Source organism: Tauraco erythrolophus, chromosome 1 (genome assembly GCF_009769465.1).
Source record: "Tauraco erythrolophus isolate bTauEry1 chromosome 1, bTauEry1.pri, whole genome shotgun sequence".
Lineage (NCBI taxonomy): Eukaryota > Metazoa > Chordata > Aves > Musophagiformes > Musophagidae > Tauraco > Tauraco erythrolophus.
The window spans coordinates 38,054,039-38,076,185 of record NC_141465.1 but is presented as its reverse complement, the minus strand read 5'-3'; the positions used below and the strand labels follow the sequence as shown (position 1 = coordinate 38,076,185).

The following is a 22,147-nucleotide window of genomic DNA, read 5'->3' as shown; positions in this document are numbered from 1 at the left end:
TTCCACCCTCAGCCTTCTCTTTCCTCCTCTTCTGTTTTGCCTCAGAAAAAGAATAATATAGAAGAACAAATAAGGAGGACAAATGGAGATGAATATGTCAAACAGTTTTTATTTTTTTAGTTTCACTGAAGACAAATGAAAATAATAAAACAAGGAAGTTCCACAATAATTTTTTAGGTTGTCTTTCCACTAAACATGACAAGAGAATAAAAGGTTGATGTAGATGTGGTAAGATGTGTAACAACCTAAGATGATGTCTTACATGTTTTATTTTGTAATTTCTAACAAGTGACTCAGAACATATGAAGCTCAGAGGAAATTTCATCAACTGAATTGAATAGCTTAGCCTATCTGAAGAGGGAAAACATCTGCATTAGGAAAAGCATTGAAAAAAAGACTCTGGAAGAAGCAGCTTAATGAAGCACTGCTAGTGGCATTAACCATCAAGGAAAAGATAGGTTCCAATAAGAGTTGCTTGACTACTTAAACAGGGATAGAGTTAAGAAGAATTTGAAGCTGAGATTGCCTGTGTTACAAAGACCTTTCTTTAAGTGCTGAATAATCTTTGAAGTTGCCAATCTTCCTACATGACCTGGTCTTGGTTATTCTTGCAAAATCATGGCTTTTATTGTCATCATTTACAACAGCAGCAATAACTAGGCTAACAAATTTACTAATTGGTAATTACATGATAAAATGCATGGGAAAAAAAACCTTTCTTTCCAAGAAGCCACAATTATTACTTAATTTTTTATGTGTAAATCAGTATGGGAGACAAATTATGCCAGATTAAAAGCAGACACAGTATGTAGCCTCAGACTGATACCATCTCGCAGCAATATGTGAGCTGACAAAACCTGGGCTTTAGTCCTCTGAGCGCTTTGGAAATGATTACTGCCGTCATTACACATAACGCTCAGATGTTTCTCTACAGAAACAAGACTATTTTTTAACAGACAAGGGAAAATGAAAAATGTCAGTGAAGCAAAATTGGAAGATGCAAAACCAACAGCTGTGAAAACTCTACAGAGCAGTCATCGCATCATGCCAGGAAACACCTCTGCCCAGAGACAGCGCCCTTTTTCCAGGCACAGCAAAACAGCGCTAAGAACTTCTCTGGCTTTTAAAAATTATTCCAAGTAAAGCACTTAGTGTATGACCCTTTGTGCCCCGCAAGCCTCTTCTGTAAGGAGTATGATCCTGAGCACTCCTTCCCTTTTCTCTATGCTTTACATTCTTCCGCGTGAGGTTCCTAATGTTTCCCAAACGTATGTGAACATAACTGCTGTTTGCAGATACGTACTCTTCGTTGATGATTTCTGGCAAGTATTTCTTTTGCTCTGTTTTTGTCTCAAGAGAATAACCCATGTTCTGAAGCCAACTACTTCCCCTGCAAAAATGGTAAGTACCTTTTCTAGCATCCAGTAGGGCATTTCACTGCAGTAAATGTATTATTTTCCCAATAAATTACTCTGGAAGTGATAATTTCTCTCCCCAAATGATATAACTGTTACTGACAGATTATCTGACAGTCTAGATGTCAAAATATTTTTCTTCAGTGTGTACTTGCAAATGTTAGAACTGACTGTCAGGATTTTGAGCTTGGATGAAGTTTGCTTGATTTCAGAAAATGAACTGGTTTTTAAGTATTATATTCAGTTACTTTGTTATCAAAGAATAAATTGAAATAAAGCGAGGGCAAAAACACACACGAAAAACACGTAGACATTATCTGACTTTTTCTAGACCAAAACACTTTTCATTAAAAAGTAAGATTACTTACAGATAGGACTTAATAACAGTGGATTGTGGACAGGTCAAGTGGCAACAAAGCACCTGTTGTGGAGAGATTATACAATTTCTTCCTCTGCTTAGAAAAACAGCAGGACATGCTCTGCATCAATTTTACAGTGTGACAAGGAGGAAGCCTGGAAAAACATGCTTGTGGATCACACACATTTCCCCCAAAAAGAGTGACAAATTTGAGTGAGAAATCCAAAGGTTGAGCAGAGAATGAGAACTGTGCAGCTATTTCCATTAGAAGGCTGTGGAGGAAGGCCAAGAAAGGTCAAAAGAACAAGTGCCAGCTGAGAGCATGAGAGTAGGTTCAGCTGAAAAGTTGTTTTTTACATACTGATATCTGTGTGTAAAACTAAACAATGGTATCTTTAGGCATCAGCCCGGGATACAGGCTAGCTAACTATCTCTATCCACCCTCCATTTCTTGTATGTACGGGAAAGCCTGACTCCCCAGTAAGCTGCTGGAGGACTATTCTATCCAGACGTTGTTTAACTGTAAAAAGAGTTGCTGTTGTTTTGTTTAAGGATTGTGCCCTGGACCATCAGACCACTGTCACATGCAAAATCATATGAAAGCAAAAGACTTCGAGAAACTTCTCAAACGGTGCCAGCCCTTCTTTGCCCTGCATTGACTGTTACAGGTAATTTCTATCTTTTCCTTGGGAATTTGAGACTACGCTATGCCAGCAGTACTCAAACTTACTGCTGTGGCAAAACTCATGGCTCAACTTTGTGCTGCGATGACTTCCCTGCTACATTCAGAAGTCTGTCTGCACATGTGCAACAGATTTGACTGGATCAAAATTTTGAACCTATGTTATGTAGCATGATGAGAAAAATGAGGAAAGGCAACAATCAGAGCAGATTGCTATTGCAAGAATTATTCACGGAGGCTGTTAGTATTCCCGGCTCTATCTCAGAAGACAGGGTGGCTGGGAGTAGGCCAAATGAATTGTTCTGGTAGGTCTCAATCTTCTCCTGAGGAGAGGGTAATAGATTTTCCTGAAAAGAAGTCATGAAGAAATATAGCAGGAAGCCTTTAATGATCTGCTTAAGAGATAAGACAAAATATTGCTGCGTATCTCTTTACAACTAAATATCTTTTGTAATTGTTGGACTCTGTCCTAATTAGCTTTGATATATCAGAGGACTGCTTTGTGAGCTGTTTGCTTAAAACACGTTGTTCTGTTCTACTTCCTTTCAGATGTTCTACGGATAACATTATTAGGCTTACCTTTTTGTTCATTCACTATACTGTTTCTACACTAGTAGAACATACACACACACTCTTAACTTGATTCAATCTCTGAATAAACTTTTCAACTTCAAAAACAAGATTTATCTCATTCTATTTTAGCATTCATGCATCCACTAATTGCCTGAAAGTTGTATCTTGTTCACTAAAGCATGGGTGGATTTGAATCTGCATCTCTCTTTTTTTTAACACTTTTCAAGTGTCCAGTATTTTACTGTAAGTTCTCCAATTAATTCTATTAATTAATAAATAAACTAATTACTTAATTAACTAATTCTATTCTAATCTTTCCAGATTCCATATCTTCACTAGGAAGTCCAAAATACTGATCCTATTTTCATCTTGATCCTCTTGGTTCTTTGCAATTAACATCAAGATCTAAAATGCTCTATTTCGTATCCTTCACAGCAAGAAGTTAATTATAGCACCCAACAGTTTAGATTAAGCAAAATTTTGCTGAAATGGTAGGATGCAGTTACACCATATATTGTGGAAAAAAGTGAGAAATGGTTGTACTTCCTGGAGTAATTAAAACAAAACCTATGATACAATTCATAGCTCATGGAAAGCCAGATGATGAACGCAGATGGATTTTGCCAGGGCCTGAATGCTACAGCCTACCAACATTGCCCAATGTAATGAGCTGGGTATTCTGTAGATTAAGTGTGTGCATCCTTGAGCAGAAGAGGATGTTACAAAGTTGAAAACAGCCAGAAAAGCAATGGAGCATTTTTCTAGAAAACGCTTGGAACTTTGAACAGGAACTCTTCTGGTTTCCTTCTGCATTTCAAAACAATTCAGTTTTTTTCTGCAAAGAAATATGCCTCTCTGTACTCCTAGTAAAGAAATATGTTTGTTTGTGAAGAAACAGCAAGTTCAATAAATGTAATTTACTAAAGAAACCTATCTGCAAGACCATATAACTGTTTATGTCAAAAGAAGTAACAATGTTTTGGAAAATAATCAGAAATTTCCATAAAGCAGAACTTGGTTTCTCTCTCAAATAAAAAGTTAACCAATTTCCACATATTGCAACAAATAAGCCTGTACACTTTCATTTCCTCAATATATGCTTGGTTTCATTAAATTTTACTGAGCTAAATCTTATGTATTTCTCATCAATATAAATTTGGCCAATCTGCAAAATCTGAAATACTCTCCCTGATGTAATTTTACTAGTTACACTGAAGTCATTAGCTGGTATTATTCTTCCATTTTAAATACCCATAGGCATGATTCTAATTTCGCATACAACAGTTAAGCTTCTAATACAAACAATTACATGTTCATGGTGAAAAACTTTCTGAATCTTAATGTAGAGCAGGAATCACAGCCCAAGTATTAAGGCTGCAAAGCAAGCAGATAGTAGTTAAAAGCTTAATTTTTAATCTTTAACCCTTATGGTATTTATTGCTTATTTATCGTTACTTTAAACACTTTCCTGAATTGACATCTTGGCTATGATTCCTACACTTCTGAAGAAGCCTAACAGAAACATTTCAAAGCTGGGTTTAAGAAGGAGTGATTAGTTCAATAAGATAATCTTTATAGTTCTGAACTTATGAATTAATGTATAAGAGACAAGTTCTTGCCTAAAAGTTTCTGTAAATAATGACCTGATTTGTAAAACAAGAGTACATGGAAATAAAAGAAGTGTATGAACAGTAATCAGATAAGAAAACCCTGGTAACAGTTTTATTCAGAATGAAAAGTGTGGGTTATTTTCCTATATAATCTACCAATTGTATCATCTGGTAGATGCTGTTTCCTTTTTAGGCTTGCCAACTGTGCAGAACCGTGCTCCTTTATGACCATGCTCCGTTAGGAAAGAGCTGTGTACACAGGCAACACAGCATTCAAAAGTGTTATCTTGAAAAAAAAAAGGGGTTATTCCTCCTTGTGTGTGGATCAGGGTTTTGATTCTCAGCAACAGCTGCTGCACCAGTACAGGAACAGAACAAAAAAATCTGACTAACTGGCAATCAAATTAACAATTACTTAGATAGTAAGGAGATAGTAGTAGGTCATTTCTATGGCTCAGAAGCTTTTAGAGGTTCCAGGTTTTGTAATTTTTAACTTGTTTTTTATTTCTGTGATGGCAATCTCCAGTCAACCTCACAAGATGCAATCACCTCACTGTGTTGTGCATCAGTCAACCAGCTCCTGAGGCACTGTTATGAACAGGTCGGACTTCCTTACAAAAGAACACCAGGATTCTTCACCACAGCAGCCACCAACAATGTAAGTTTTATTAAGGAGGTAAGTTTTAATTGAATTCAGTATGTTACCTGATAATACAATCACTGTATCATCTGTTCTGGTATTTAATATGAAATTAAAATGATGTTAAAGGTATGCTACACAATATTGCACGTGAATAATTACATAAAAGTTGTCTGGAAGTGGCTTTCAACTCCCTCTGGAAGTTTTGGAGTTTTTTGTTGTTGTGGTTAGGTTTTGGGTTTTTTTTTTTGTGAGTTGTTGGTTTTGGTTTTGTTTTTTTTTTTTTTGTGGGGAGGGGGCTGCTGCTTGGTTTATTTGGGTTTTTTTAACTGAGGTTACTTCAATGACTTTGCCTCAGTTTCCAGCCTGGCACTGTAAACAGCTAAATCAGTATCACCGAGGGATGGCTGGAACAAACTACGGTAACAGTGACTGGGAAGGGACCGTCAGAGGCAGGGGTTGCTTTATGGAATAAATGTCACGTGACCACGTTCTGAGGCACCTTCATGTTGGTTACACAGCTGTGTAACTTTTGACATAGTGCTGTCATAGTCATTGGTATGACTAAGATTGGGAAAAACAAACAAACAAAAACCAAACCATCTGATCATTCCTGCTTTTTTGCCAGACACTTTGTAATTTTAACAGAACATTCATGTTTTACACAACTAGTGGAAAACTATGACAGCAACGGAGAGTTGGAGGAAGTGACCAGTCAAGAATTAGGCCACAGAAAAGGCCTCTCTTCAACAAGTGGTCAAATCCACCTCTCCTCTCCTCACCTGCTTGTTCGTGACTCTCCAGCTGCTGCCGTCATCTCCGTTTCTTGTGCCCTGCCAAATCACCCCCACTCAAAACCAAACCCCTCCAACTAGGAGCCAGAAACTGTAACCATCCTGCCTGTATTTTCCCTGTATTTTTTTGCAGACCACTGACAGCATTTACACTGCAAAATTAATAACCCTAAATAGAAACACGCTGGAAAGAATTCAGCTGATTCATAAAAGAGACTTAACAGTAGATATGCAAGAGTCGTTCTTCAGTAATGATGCATATTGTATTCAATGATGTTTTCAGAGAGAATCGAGGCATAAACAGTGCAGGATGTCTCCTCTAGCATGGGCTGATGTAACAGAAACCAGGAACCACATTGAATTTGCAAGAAAACTGTTTCTTGCCCAATTTCCTGAATAAAGGAGTTCTGATAAGCATTCAAACTTTGCAAGCTTCTCTGAATTGATCCATTAAAAATGGCACTTGATCCTGCCAAGTACTGAGCAGAAAGTCTCTTCAGATGGTATTCCGTAACTTGCAGTTTCAGGTCCTTGGCAAGGTGAGATTATCATTAGAAATGCGTCTGCATCAAAGAGATATATAATAAATCCGAAACTAATCACTTGTTAAAAAAAAGAACCAATGACATGATTGCCAAAAATAGTACTTAAATTTTATAATAAAACATTCGTCCTCCTTTTTGTACAGGGAACAACTACAACCTGAGCAGGATCAATGTAAATGTCTTAAGATTATGCCCCACTCATTTTTATGTAACTACCCTACTATTCTAGACTTACTAGAAAAGAAGAAATGTACTCACATACTTAGAAAACTTTGCTGCCTTTAAAATAGTGCCAATTGCATTGATATTTTCATGGTACCTAGATTGCTTTTGAGACTCTAGTGAAGTGGTAAACTTGAGTGATACAGGTAAGCATGTGGATTCAACAGGGGAAGTGGATTTATTTTTTTTTTTTTTTTTAATTGGTGAAGGAATCAATCATAGAATCGTCTGGTTGGAAGAGACCTTCAAGATCATCGAGTCCAACCATTCACCCTGCACTGTCAGGGTCCCTAAACCATATTGCTCAACACCAAATCCACACGGTTTTTAAACACCTCCAGGGATGGGGACTCCACCACCTCCCTAGGCAGCCTGTTCCAATACTTCACAACCCTCTCTGTAAAGAAATTTTTCCTGATATCTAACCTAAATTTCCCCTGGCACAACTTGAGACCATTCCCTCTCGTCCTGTCATTCGTAACGTGGGAGAATAGACCGACCCCCATCTCCCTACAACTTCCTTTCAGGTAATTGTAGAGAGCGATAAGGTCCCTCCTGAGCCTCCTCTTCTCCAGACTAAACAGTCCCAGCTCCCTCAGCCGCTCCTCACAGGACAAGTTCTCTAAACCCTTCACTAGTTTTGTTGCTCTTCTCTGAACTCGCTCCAGCACCTCGACATCCTTCTTGAAGTGAGGGGCCCAAAACTGGACACATATAATATTAAAAGCCACTGGACAAACATTGATTCTGTTGTATGAAGATTTAAATCTACAAGTTATAGTAAAATTTGGTGTATCTGCTACTGGTAGAAAAAGTATCTATTTAAACATAACAAGGCTTTGCTTATCCTTAGTGAAGATGCCCTTTGCTGCCCTCTTTCCCAAAACGCTATTCTCCCATTAAGACCAACAGATATTTCCTTCCTTTCACTTGCCTTTCAATTTGGGACAATATATCCATGGAGACAAACACTATGCTTGAACCTTCCTCACAAGAGTAGATCACCACAGGACTCATTTACAGACCAAAAACCAAATCAAACCAAATGACCACTAGAGAAAAACTGCTTACAAATAGACTTTAGTAGTACCCAGTATATTTATACAAATAAATACACAACTGCAAATGTTCAAACAGAAACCAAATCATACCCTGAGAAATTCTAAGAGGGGAAATTCTCCGAACCAGTCCTAAACTAGCCATTTCCGGTTTCACAGGTGCTCAAGTGAAATGCAGCTGATAGGTGGTGGAAGCAAGGAAAAATGTATACTTAAAGGCAGGGTTAGCTTTTGGTTTTATGAATGTCAAGCTTACACCAGAAACTGTCTTCCTCATGCCATCCTGATGTTCTCAGCTCTGTCGGAGAACTGATCCAACTCTTACTGACATAGGGAAGACACAGCAGAGCACAAACCACCAGAGAGCTTCTAAACAAAACCCACCTGCCGATCATAGTAATTTTATGAAAAAAAAAGTCAAATTTCATTTTGGTGTTTTAGTATAGGATTTGTCTCTTTATTATTTGTTTTATTTTCCAGTCACACATTGATGAACAAGTTTACATGCTTTGGCGACAACCCTGTTCATTGAGTCTTATGCATCAAACTGATGAGATGCCACCTTATTTTGATAAAATTCTGAAATGTAAGAGAAGAAATAAGAGTTGCATGCCCTACGGCAACAGTCTTGAAATTTAAACATCATGTTTTTATTTGAAATGGCCTCGGACTCACCAATTGCTGTAAGGGAATCCTGAACTGTGTTCAGACAAGGGCAGAGAATTGTCATTGTTGGTGTCTACTAAGCGTACAGTGGAGATTCTTGAGCCACTGCCTTAACTCTGGACAAGACCTACCCAATATCAATAACAGAGCCCCTTCTGCTATTTGCACCTTTAAAATTTTTGTCTCTACATGACTACAAAGTACCAGATTTTAAAAGTCGTTGCATAGGCAGATGTAGTAGGAAATGGACAGGAAAGACTCAGAGACTATAACCAAAATAGTTTTTCACATTGGTTATTGAAGATTTTATCATTTAGACATCCACAAGAATGTTAACAAAAAGCAACATACACAATGCTTGAGGCTTTTAAAATAAACAGTTCTCAGATACTTTCTTGAAAACGTTTGTCTATAGAGCACTAAATTAAATCCAGTGAGAGCATGTGACATTCTCTGCTTTAGGAGAAAAACAGAAATATCAGATAATAATGTATTTCAGATGATATTGCACTGTGTTCCAAGATTTAAAAAAGTAAACAAGATATCCATTCATCTAGTTTGTTGAGCATCATGAACAGCTCCTTCCGAATGCTTACACAAAAAAACTTAGCTTTGCTTCAGAGCTGTTTTAGAAATGTTGTAATTTACTTGTTTTTACTTATAAGCCAGAAAACCAGCAGGCTACAAAGATATTAGCCTGGCATCTTACATTAAGTCAATAGGTATATAAACACCTGGCCATAGAAACACAAAGCTGCTTCCCTCCTCCCCGATCCTTGACAACATTTGCCAAGGTCTGTAGAGCTACAGGGGAGCTACAATTGTCAATCTGAAGATGAGACAAGTTAATAAAAACACAGTATTTTTATTATCAACTTCTCAACAGTTGTATTAAATTCCTGTGTAGTCGTGAAGGCAAGAAATCTCACTTTGCACTGTTTCTGAAGAGCGGAGATACTTGTTCATGATCATCTTCGGTCAAATGGGTGTCTTCTTTGGAAGTGGTATGTCATAACCTGCCACATACAGTTCCTAGTGAGAGGGTGGACACTTAGCTTCTTACCTTCTGAAACTATTAACATGAATGAAAGCATGCCCACAGTTGGAATACACACCAATGGACACAGACCCAACTGCTGGGGGTGGGAGGGAACAAACAGGTGTGACTCAAAAAAAAAAAAAAAAAATCTACTAACAGGAGCACTGTAAAGGAACCACTTCCTGGACAAGTTTTATTTTCCATATTATTTATTTCTCCAACTCTGCAGATATTGTCAGTTAGTATAATATTACAGATCTATATAGTGCAAAAACTATGATACAGTGGTAGCTTTTCTAAGTCGCTTCTTCTGGTAGAACTTAAGCAAACAGGTAAGTGTGTTCATGCTAGCATGCAGAGAACTAGTCTCTCTTACACAGAATATCTACAGAATATGCAAAAAATCTGATTTCTGAATTTCATGAAACAGCTCAAAATATAGTTAAGGTCATGTATAGCAATTCATGGTTTTCTGTGTTTAGATTGAATTGTTGACCTGTTGTATATTATTTTTAAATAAGTAACAATTCCTTTGAAGTTTCTATTGCTCAAGGGAAATTTCAGGATTTCTGCTGACACCCTGCACAGTGACGGATATTACTGCTTAACTGATAGCTCTGCGTACGTCTTATGACTGTGAATTACTTAAATTCCAGAAGAATTCAAGTATTAAGCTTTTCAGACACAATCCAGGTTTTAAAATCAAGCTGACCAAGGGGAGGAGAGGGCAAGAGACAAAAATTGCTATATGACTCAAGCAAGACAGAATGATACTAAGTAAGGTCTATAACGAAAGCATGTAGTAATTACTAGTGTTTTAACATGTTCATAAAGAAAAAAGATCTTCATGAGAATAATGCATTTCCTACATTAGCTTACTTTTATTCCCCTCACCAGAGCTGATAAAGTATTTCTGAGATTGAAGAGCAGTTTGCTCATCAACATAGTGATAAAGAGTATCAGAAAGACTTTCTCCCTAAACGCTTTCCAGTTTCAATAGTAATTTTTCTACACATGGATTGTTTTTTCTTATAGCTAGCAAAAGCATGATTTTTGTGCATTTTGGAGGGAAAAAACCCCAAGCCTTGGCTTTTAGATGAGTTTCCCCTAATTTCTCGACCACCATCCACTATCAAAATATAACACGGATCCTTGCACAACACTCATCAGAACTTTAATAAGGGTAGTACAGGGAACATGCAAATTACAGATAATTTCATTACGAACTCCTGGACAATATGGGAGCTACTGCTAAGATACAAAAATGAAGTACTGCAAGGTTTTTTGTTCCCAATTTCAAGAGCAACACAATTTAGTAATTTAAGCTTTTCTGCTTTTACCTTGGAGTAAATGAAGAAAAGAGCAGTAAGAAAAAAGACACAGAAAAAAACACCCTGTTAATGAATATGGAAGGTTAAACAAAGGGGCTACTTTCTCCCTGACTAACCTATTGTCAGGTTGTATTAGTTTATGCTGCTTTCCCTTTTATGCCCAATAGTCACATATTTCAGGCTGCTTCACTAATATCTGGCAAGGTGGCAATAATGCAAGTGTTAGATTTATATTTTCTAAGCCACAAAATGGCATCCTGTGGGTTCTTTTGGTTAGCTTACTTTTTTGTTTGCTGTTTTTCAGTATGTATACCTTGTCACGCAAATTCAAGACTATTGTCTGTCATGTTTCTCCTGGGCTACTGCAAAAGGATTTGCCTGATAGTTAGATGTCCTCTGAGCTATTACAAGCATAATGTTGACTGCGCACCTGGAAAACCTTTTTCTTTTTTGTTTAAAACAGCAGTCCAGTAGAGATCACATGTGCATCCTGAGCTGCTTCAGACTCCTGTGTGATGGTGTCAGGAGGTGGCTGTTACCCTCACTTCCCTAGCAGCTGCAAAGAACTTCAAAACGCAGGAATGAAAGATCAATTTGAACTGATACGCCCAACTCCGAGCACCATAGGTTTTCTAGGGCCTGAAATAACGAACTTTGCTGTGGGAGACTAGCAAGTATGTCTTGGGCTACAGAAGACCATGAGATTTCAATTGTATCCAGCAGGGATTTATGTATTGCTCATTCAAATTTGCTGCCTGACTTGGAAGTCACACCAAATGCGTTGATAATAATCAATGGGTTCTGTTAATCACCATTCTTGAAAATAAGCACATATTTGAGAATGGATCTGATGAGGAAGTCAGATAGCAAGAGAATAGTAGTCACCCATAGAAACACACTGTGACTCAGAATATCTTCATGAAGCAAGTCTGGCTTTTCAATACACTTGATACGACCAAAGAAGTGCTACACAGAACCTCTGCCCTTCTAGAGAAGAAGAGCTACAGAGACACAGAAAATAAAGCCAGCCTTGTCCAGCAGAGAATGCGGTTGGCGGTAGCTGCCTTGTCCAGGAAGAATTCTGACAGACTACCATACTTTTGCTTATTAAAAAAAGGTAGGATCACCACTGTCTAAAAAGGTCCTCCCTTCATTGACAATGGCAAGCTAAGCACTCAATTGCTGGAGTTGATGGCAGTGAAAAGCAATATGATTGTGAGAATAAAAAGAAAAAGTAGATGTGGAGCAAGTCACACTTCCCCTGCTCCATGAAATTTTTTCCCTGAGATTGAGTTCCTATATACATGCTCAGGCTTGTCCTATTTTCCAGTGAACCTGGATGCTTGATACCCCACAAGCACCCTGGACATCTAGTGAGATGACAGCTCCAAGTCCAGTGTTGCAGCTAAATCTTTCTTCCACATCAACTTTTCTGCAGTGATTTCAGGAGTTACTGTTCAGCTTAACGAAGTACCAGGTGATGTGTATTTATTTATTTATAAGGAAAACTCTGGAAAACTCTAGAACTAACTTCTGCTGTTTCTAACATTACTTTTCAAGAAGCGACGCACTAACTTGGCATCTCAATTTCAAGCTGCAGAGAATGACCAGCATGCCAGACACCTACTTGGAACAGAGTTCTCTGGCATAAAGTACTCTGCAACTGTACACATCCTAACAGCCTTCGTTCACTGAACAGACTGGGCAAGTCTTGCAGCGTGCCAAGGCAGCGCTCGACACTGTATAGGAATGCACAAACTCTGCACTGAAAACTAATGGGGATAAAAACATACAGGGAAGAAGAATCCAAAGAGTATCGTTCAGCCCAAGAGTTTTATTGGTCCACAACTTTAACACAGAAGGTAGCAAAGTAGTTCTGGAGACTCACAGATGACTTTGGAATTTAAACTAAGCTAAAACCTAACAAGTTAACTTATACTTGATAGATAAAGAACAACACTGCAGTTCCCTTCTTGCTTTAAGGACGTACTCCTTCTGGGGTCAGCTTCCAGGGTGTATCACAGAGCAGGAGGCCAGCATCACACTTGTCTGAAACAGTCTCTCTCCTTTCATACAGGTGATAATGTATCAATGTAAGCTCTCAAAATTGTTTTCCAACTGTTTGCAAGGGCAGGCAGTGTTAGTTTCAGTATGCATTTTCAAGCTTTCCTTGATATTAATAAAGAAGTTGAGCTTTGGATACATCTTGAAGAGTTGAAACAAACAAGGCCTTTATGGCATCTCTTAAGTCATCCAAACAGTAGTTCAAATATAAAATAAACCACCAAACAACTGGAAGTTCAATTCAAGCAATACAGGCAGGATGCCGGGGGTAAAAGTGGTGTTGACAGTACTAGAGGAGTAATTCAGGTGTTGTGACTTCAGGTGCATGGAAGTTTCTCGTTATACTTTCAGCTGAACTAAGATTCACTCATGCTTCTAGGAAGTCTCCTGAATTGCTTTGTAATTTACAAGTTACCTTCTTCATACTGAGGAACAGTTTTGTCTACTACCCTTTCCGTTGATTTATACTCGAGATATTGCAAAGCAGAAACATAACACCTCGTAACCAAAAATCTTCAGAAATAATCTGCGCTGAAATACCTCATTTTTGGCACATTACCAATCAGTAGAGTTCTTGGCCCTGAGTCAGGCACCTGAGGAAGCACTGCTGAAAAAATACATGATTGAGAAGCCATGTAAAACACAGATGAAGATAGATGTTTCATCATAGCTCTGTTTTCACTATTAATAGACTATGGCCCATTCCCAGAACCAAAAGTAACTTGTTTTAAGTTTGGGAGTCCATATGAAAAAGTACTTTAAACACTAATGCCTGTCTCTTATATCAATACTCCAAACAACTAGCTACTGGCTATTTCATAAACAACCTTAGTAAACTCAGGTGATTTTTTTTTTGTTCCAATTGTATTTGCATCAAAAAGCATGGCTACATGACAAGAGTCTGCTTCTAAATGGAGCAAGAACATACTAATTTGGGTCTTCTTTTGCATTATTCAAGACTTTGTCTTGATCAGATGTCCAGTCAGTGTGCTGGGAAGGAGCACAGGCCTGCACACTTCTGCCAGCATCTCTGCACTGTGCTATAGACACCATCAGCACCAGAAAACATTCGAGGATCCATCTGGAAAGTGTAACTGACATGTAAATGTTAGCTAGCTGTAACACCTAGAGAGGCAGAAAAACACTTCAATTTCATGAGTAGGAGATTTGTTAACTAAAAAAGAGGGGACAGAACCAGCAAGCAGCAGCACTGTAACTGAGCATTACTTACATAATTCAGCCTTTGACCTTATTAATCTAATTCCCAAAGACAGTTAATAGCTTCACTGATACTTCAGAGCACCTGGCAGTTGCAAAACAGGCCTCTCTCTGAGGGCAGGAAACTCAACTGGCAGAGAAGCCTACCCAGTCATGGGGCTTTGGCTAGACACCGGAGAAGCAATACAGTGACACTACAGAAGATTGTCACTGATCCATTCTCAGCAAAACGGGTATAAGCAGTGAGCTGTGCTGCCACACACCTGCAGAAGGCTGATCTCCTTATATGCATCACTGCAGAGGCAAGATCTAATGATTTTCAGAAACCTCGCTGAGAAAAGCCTGGAGCTTTCTGGCTGTATGGACAAACTAATGGGACCGTAAAGAGAAAACAGTACCCTGGAGTTGCTGGGTAAGCTGGGAAAGATGGAGGAACCAAGGATGCCCAGGTATCACGTAAGCCACGAGGAAGAGCGTGGGCAGGCCGGGCCTTGTCAAGGCGGGGAAACAAGCAGCGCGCGCCAAGCCCCTTTCCCCAAAGCGTCCAAAGAAACACGGAGATTTACTCACACGTGAGATGTTCCTGGAGGCCTGGCTTCAGTCCTCCGCGCTTCCCTGCGAGTCGGCCCCCCTGTCCTGCCCGGCCCGCCGCCCTGCACCACGGGCCACCGCCGAGCGCCTTAACGCAGCGCCGGGCCGCAACAACGAGGCCTCCGCCCTCGCGCCTGCGGCCGCCGCGGCCTCGCGAGAACGCTCTCGCGCCGCGCCCGCCCCGCCCCCGCGCCACGTGACGTGACGGCCGCGGGGCGCGCGCTAGCGGGCGCCGCTCCACCTGTCACTGGCTCGCGGGGAGGGGCGGTTTCCCTTCAGGCGCCACGCCCCGCCCCTTCCCCCCCCTCCCCCCACACCGGCGCGCGGCACGCCTCGCGGCCCGCCACGCGCTCGTCCGTTGGCGGCCCAGCAGCCGCTCCCTCGCGGCTGGCGCGTGCGCCCGCAGCGACCGACGGCAGGAAAGCCCCTGCCGCGCTGCCAGCGGGCGGCGAGAGCCGCAGAGCGGACCCCGGCCGGGGCCCCCGCTCCGCTTCCCGGGGCGGGTGAAGTCAACTGCCGTGCCGCGGCGGCTGCCCTCGCTCCGGCCGCCACCGCCCTTCTGCACGGGCATTACCCGCCACCCAACCACACCCTCGGGCGGTGGCTTCTTTTTCTCATCACCCGTCTGTCCGTCCCGCGGTCCAAGCGGACAGAGGCCCAACCAGCACCGTTCCTAGCCGCCTCGCGCGGGAGCCATTATTATCCGGTTGTGCCAAGAGCGCCACGCCCCGCACCCAAGCCAGGGCAGGGCGGGGCGAGCGCGACTCTCCTCTGGCCAGTGCCGCACGGCCCCCACCCACGAGGCGCTGGCGAGGCCCGCTTCCTCACCAACGTCCCCCCGCCTCGGAGCACCCGTTACGCAACTCCACCCGTAAACGCATCCTCCTCCTCCTCCCACCCCCATGACCCTCCGCTCGCAAAAACTACCCCCCCAACCGTCTTGTACGTCCTCCGGTTTTTAAAGGCGCACGCCAAACTTGCTAGCGGTAGGTAATCGAAAAGCTCCTTTGACTGACGGGCAGTCCGACCTCTAATAAGCCGCGAATCCCTAAAACCACGCCCCTTCCCTCAGACGTTAACCAATGGAATGTGGCCGGCGAGGGAGGCGGGCGCCGACGGCCAACCAAGCCGAAGCGCAGCGGTGGAAGAGCGCTATGACTGACGTAAGTCAACAAAGGTCACGTGCGGCGCCGCGGAGGCGGCGATTGGCTGCGTGGGCCCGGGCGGGCGGGCGGGGAGGGGGGGTCACGGTGGCGGCGTGGGGTTCGCTGTGTGACACAATTACAACAACTTTGGGCAGCTGCCGGGGAAGTTTGTACGGGCGGCAAACACACCCCGCGCGGCAGGGCGGGCGGTGCCCCTGTCACCCCGGCTCCGCGCACCCCTCGCCGCCGGGACGAACGGTGCCGCGGCGATGTAAACACCGCTCCGCCGCCATCCGCCGCCGCAGCAGCCGCCGCCTCCTCCTCCTCCTCCCTCCCCCCCCCCCCCCCCCTCCCCCGAGTCTCCAGCGCTGGGGCTCCCTCCCTCCCCCCTCCCTCCTCCTCCGAGCAGCGGGGCTTCCCCCCGCCTCCCTCCCTCTCCCCTCCCTCCCTCCCTCCCTCCCCCTCCCTGCCGGCTGTTGTTGTTGTAATAAAAGTTGTGGTGTGTGTGTGTGTCGGGCACCCCGCCCCGCCCGGCGCTGGGGGGTGTTGGGGGCGCGCAGGGGGGGGGGGGTTGCGATCGTGAGTTAATTACGCTGCGTTTCCATGAAATCGTGCGGAGTGTCGCTCGCCGCTGCCGCCGCCTCTGCTGCTCCTTTCGGTGATGAGGAAAAGAAAATGGCGGCGGGGAAAGCGAGCGGCCAGAGCGAGGAGGACTTCGCCAGCTTGACAGCCGAGGAGAGAGAAGCCCTATCCGGCCTCGACAGGTACCCGCTCCCCACTCCGCCCCGGCCGCCTCCGTGTCCCGGCTCGGCCCGCGCTCCCTCCGTGTCCCCCCCCTCCCCTGCCCGCGGCTCCCCGCTCGGGAGTGCGTGTGTGCCCGTGTGCGGGCTCCCGGCCGCCGCCGCCGCGCTCTGCCCTTGCCCACCGAGAGCGAGCCTGCCTGCCTGCCCGTGCCGGGGGCTGACTCTCGCTAACGCTTGTGCCTCTCTCCCCTCCCTCCCGCCCGCTCCCCTTCTGCAGCCGACTCTTCGGATTTCTGAGGCTTCATGAAGATGGCGCCAGAACGAAGGCCTTGCTGTTAAAGGTAAGCGTGAGGGTGGATGTGGAGCGGGGCTGGGGGGGGGGGGGTTGAAAGGGGGGGAGGGGAGGGAGCCGGCCCGGCCCAGCCGCCCCCTCCCTCCCGTCCCCCGGGTCCACACGGTGAGTGTGTGCGTGCGAGTGTGCATCTGGGTGCGAGTGTGTGTGCGTGCGTGCGGGGCACCGCCACATCCGCGGGCGCACGTCTCCGCCGGCGGCAGGGCGCTTCGCCTCGCCCCCCGCCGCGGTTTCCCCAGGCGCCGCTGCCGCCTTTGCCCCTTCCCCCCCCCTTCCCCCTCCCCGCGAAGTCATCGCGGCCCCCCGAGCGGGGCCGGGTGTGAGACGAAGGGAGCGCGGCCTCGCGGGTTCCGCTCCGGACGCTTTGCGGGTGTCCGTCCAGCCCCGGGACGGGAAAGTGCCTCCGCGCCGGGGCCGGAGCCCGGGGCCGGGAGCAAACGCCGAGCGGGGCGGCGGGGCGAGGGAGGGGGCGCGGGGGCGGGAGGGAGGGGGAGGAGGAGGAGGAGGTGGTGGCGGCGGCGGGCCGGGGGGGGGGGAGGGTGCGCGCGAGGCGCTGCTGACGTTGGCCTCTCCCCGGACCCTCCCTCGTGATTTTCGCCCCGCGCGGCGGGGGCCGGCGGTTGCGCGCGCCCTGCCCGGCGGCGGGTACGCGTGGCGGGCGGCGGGGAAGCTGACCCGCGGCCGGAGGGAGCGGGGGGCTCGGCTCGGGCCGGGCCGCGGCGCGGCGGGCGGCGCCGAGCGGCTCCCGGGGCCCGTCACTCAGTGACTTGTTTACTCTCCGGGCCCGGCTGCCTCCAGCGTGCCAGGTCTTCGCCGGGCGCCGCGTCCCGCCCGCCCGGTCCCCCGCCGTCCCCGCCGCCGGGCGGCTTGACAGAGAGCGGGACGGCCTGCAGGTTGCTGGAGCCTGCCCGGCCTTGTGAGAGAGAGAGATGTTTGTTTCTGTGAAAAGTTGTTGGTCCTGTCATTTAGTTAAGTAATGGCTGCTCCTGTCGGCCCAAGATGGCCGGACAGGGAGGAGAAAGGGGGCGGGGGGGGGGGGGGGGGGGAGGTAAACACGAAACAAATACCGGGAACGAACGTGCACGTCGCTTGGAGCGTGAAGCCCCCGGTGAACGTTGAGGGAAACTCTCCTGCGCGTGGCAAGTTCTTTCTGGGCGCCTTCCTGCTGCAGGCAGGGCGTTTGCAGCGCCGGTGTCCGCCGTATCAACCTGTAGCACGTTCTGCTGCCCGTCCGTACGCTGTTGACAAAGGCGGTGCGGGCTGAGCGTCCGCCCGTTGCGCCTAAACACGAGGAAAACGTCCGTGCCACTGAATAAGTCGATCTGTTTTTGAAACGCCACACGGCCGAAGGAGGGGACCCTGGTGTTCTGGTTCCTGCTTTCCGACTTGCTCCTGTCAGTAGCGTTGCATTTGACACTTTGTTCATCCTTTTGTTGTGCCCGTCCTGTATACTGGTGTTTTCACGTGCAGAATTTTTTTTCTGTCGCTGGTCTTGGTCGATCTGAAGATCTAACTCTAAAGCGTGTTGAGTTCTGCAGCCTAGGCCCTTACTTGTGTTTGGATGTTTATTTCTGGCATGATTGGAAAAGCTCAACGTCAGGACGTGGGGGGAGGGGGGAGGGATGGAAGGAAAAGCAAGTACACTTTTCTTTGTGCTTAGATTTTAAAAAATCTCGTGGTTTCCTTTTGATTTTCAGAGTTATTTATAAAAGTACTTCTTCCGATAAATCAGAAAGGTAGGGGAGCGACATGTCATACCAGTTAAATAATGTATGTTAACTGTTAGTGGACCAGAATTAATGTCTGCTCTGTGAAAGCTGTTGAGTCTATTGGAAATATTAGAGAGAATTGTATATGGGACAGAGCTTAAGGATGCCAGATAGAAAATAAAAGCATCGTCGTTAATTAAATTGTCTGTCACATAACACCACTAGGTTAAGTTTTATTTTGCATACTGAAAAAGTAAGTAATGCAGGCAGCAATTCAGCTTATTAGTTGAGTTTTGAGTCCTTCCTGACATATAATGCATTTTTTTTATGCTAGTCAGTTACAAGTTTCAGTATATACAGCCAGCCTGTCTGAGATAACTGAAGTTATAGGGCATTTTGATAGTTTTGAAGTATATTTCCAGAAATAACATTGTATGTTCTGCTACTGCATCAATGTATGAATCCATATGAATCCATGCAGTGAATACTAACAAAAAAAAAAAAAAGGCAAATATTTTGCTATTTCACCTCAGTTTTCTGACAGCGTTTTGGACTTTTGTGAATCGCACACTTAGCTCATGAGGCATATTCTTTGAGAACTTGTCTCTGAGAAATGTGTATTGTTAAGGAAGTAGAAAGATTAAAACGTTACCGTTCAGTGCAAAGATGTTTGAGAGGAATTTCTTGGCTCGAACCAGCTTGGGTTTTGTTTGTGCTTTTTACTTTCAGGGAATGTGCATGTGTTTGTTACTGTTATCGATAAATAAGTTGTTATTTTGAAGGTGTTCTTTACTTAAATGTTTCCTTTTCTGTGTGTGAAGCTTCATGCAATCTATGGCGTACGGGAAGGTTTAGAGTAATTAATCCAGCAGGTCACTTGAATTCCATATAGCAGTTATTTTTATTGTAGAAAGTGTGGCCGTATATATGTGCATTTAATTAATAGGTTTTACAGCAATAGCAACAAAATCTTTCCTTTTGTGCGTGGAGCAACAACAGCTAACAAAGACCCTAGACTCCATAATTATGAAATCCTAACTGGCTGATTTAAGAATCTATGAGCCAGGACATTATAAAGTAACGTGAGATTGATGTGCGAGTACAGCAGGTAAGGAAAACCATTGAGTCGTGTTTCCAGAGGAATCCTTTACAAAGGCAAAAATTTATCCGTACTCTCCTTGGTGCAAGAATAGTCCACTCGCTATGGAACCTTGCAAAAAGGCAGCCTGTAGCAGCATCTCTTCTGTGAGCACCCAGCAGTGTTCCCTGGTTACCTGTGGTTGAGGTGGTAGGAGCAGTGTTCCTGTTTGAGGAGACTGTCGGTGGAGAGAGGGAGGTGAGGTCCTGGGTTGCAAGTGTTGAGGGAACTGCTCTGTTATCTGCACAGGTCCTTGTGCAGCAGCAGGGTTTTGTTGTGGGCTTAAATTTGGTGCCTCAACGCAGGAGGTACTGCTCTCGTTTTTACTGGGCTTCGCTCAGCAGAAGGCAGTGCTTTGGCTCAAGCCACTTGCAGGCCGACCAGGAGATCTTGTGAAGCCTTTGCAGTGGGAACTCTGGTTTAATGAAGCCACACCCTGACAGGGTTTAATGAGAACAACTCTGGGATCACTTTCAGGGGTGGAGGAAACTTTGTGTCTGGAGCTTTGACATGGTTGGGGGTTTTATTCGTGCGCCAGGTCTGGACTGCAGACCCCCTTTTTTGGTGGTTTCGCTTTGTAGAATGTATGGCAGTAGTGTTGTGAACTAAACTGAGTCCTGCTGCTGGGTGTACCAAATCAAAAGGGCAGTTAAGACATCAGGTCTATACAATTTTATGAATTATTGAAGATACAGACTAAAGGTCAGGAATGTTTTATTGTTGCTCCACGTATTGGATATGTGCTAAGCCAGAAGAAATCAAACTTTCCTGTAATGGTCTACATGATGTTGATATGTGTGACAGAGGAATAGAATTTTCTTTTGCCCGAATTTTTGTGTTTGTTTTGCAGAAAAGGAGCTTGAAAATAATAGTTTGCAGCTAGCATGGTTTTGGGAGAGAGGAGAGGGAAATTGAAAGAGAAGTCGCCTTTCAAACTGGTTAAAATCCTGAAAAATCCATTGTAGCCAGTTTTGTATAGGAGAAAGTGCTCACTGTTATGCTTCTGTAGTTGACAAGAACATTAATGTGAAGGAGCAAACCCCAAAACAAAAACAAAACCCCTGCTGTTATCTTGATGTCTCTTTCTCCCAGGAAGACGTTTCTCACTGGAGGGGAAGCTTAAAGATTACTTGGAGAGGGGGGGAGGGGGAGGACATCCATTGTATTAGAAGTGAATTGCAAAGCATTTCCTTTTTCTTTCTTTCTCCCTTTATTTTTTTTTATATGATACTTCCAGTGTTTAGCCAAAGTTGACTTTCTTTCAGTGACAAACCTTCGTTTCACAAGCTATAATTATTTGGCTTCTGTACCGATTAAGGTTGATGTAGCTGTTCTAATGTATTTGGTGTAAGATGCTTGTTAATTCCTATTCATTGAGTTTAATCGTTTTGTCATATCCTGTAGACAAAATTTGAAGCATGTTTCCATTTAAAAGTATTGATGTTGAAGTGGATTTAGAAAGAGATGGATTCATTTCATGCAATATGCCAGTTTTTGGTCTCTGTGTTACCTCTTGTGGTTTTGCAGCCCTTTTGTTTTCCAGCTGATTTAAAAAATGGTATTTCCTTTGTGTAAAGGCCACATATGTTGGCAAAATTAACAAAGTGATTATCTGGGCTTTTATTAATCTTACAAAATAAGTGCACAGTAACAGTATTCTTTCGTCTTTCTTATAATTGTAGATGTTGCTTGTTTGAAAATAGTTCCGGACAGTGTGAATTAGTATATATTGACTTTGTCCTTTTAGTGTTGACATTAATGTTAATTTTCTACTAATCTATAATTAAATATCCGCAGTTTTAATTATAACAGGCTGCTTGAAAAATAATTAAGCAGGAAAATATTTTAGCAGACTAGTCTAGATGTAGTGAAGTTGTGGGGTTTTTTTTAATAACTTTGGAAACGTTTTGGCTTAATTTATTTTCATCAAAACAAAGATACTGCTTTAAAAATGTTTGCTTTATATAATGGCAGTGCTGGGAATTGAGAAACTGGGAATTGGTACCATGAGACATTTGTAAAGCATTCCAGGAAGTGGGCAGCCTCTCCAATTTTTGTAAATTTATATCTGAGCTGTTCCTTTATGTTTTTTTTAAATACATTCTGCATTTCTTACTATTGGGTTATTATCTAACATGCTCTCTGTTAATGTGGAACAAGTTGAAGTTGGTTAAAATTTTGTAAATTGTGTTATCGGTGAAACTGTTTTTCTGGCCTTTTTTGAGGGTGTCTGGAAGTGGAAAGATTTGAAGTA

At 43.9% G+C, this 22,147-nt stretch overlaps 1 protein-coding gene and 1 long non-coding RNA gene across 14 annotated transcripts in view; one reads left to right on the top strand and one right to left on the bottom strand.

Moving 5' to 3' along the window:
* Window positions 1–12,747: 12,747 nt before the first annotated feature.
* Window positions 12,748–14,852, bottom strand: LOC147529388 (uncharacterized). The gene is made up of 2 exons (XR_015222412.1): window positions 14,786–14,852; window positions 12,748–14,091 (listed from the first exon to the last, which is right to left on the bottom strand). It is a non-coding gene; the product is annotated as an uncharacterized LOC147529388 (long non-coding RNA).
* A 1,669-nt stretch (window positions 14,853–16,521) lies between these two features.
* The window catches only part of KDM6A (lysine demethylase 6A), a 163,648-nt gene continuing 158,022 nt past the window's right edge, over window positions 16,522–22,147 (top strand). For all 13 annotated transcript variants that reach the window (XR_015222408.1, XM_086618527.1, XM_086618523.1 and 10 more), the window contains exons 1-2: window positions 16,522–16,715; window positions 16,972–17,035. Coding sequence is in view for 12 of the 13 variants with exons in the window: in XM_086618527.1 (XP_086474653.1) it covers window positions 16,555–16,715; window positions 16,972–17,035 (225 nt within the window). In the remaining variant the exon portion in view is untranslated. The remainder of the gene's footprint in view (window positions 16,716–16,971; window positions 17,036–22,147) is intronic.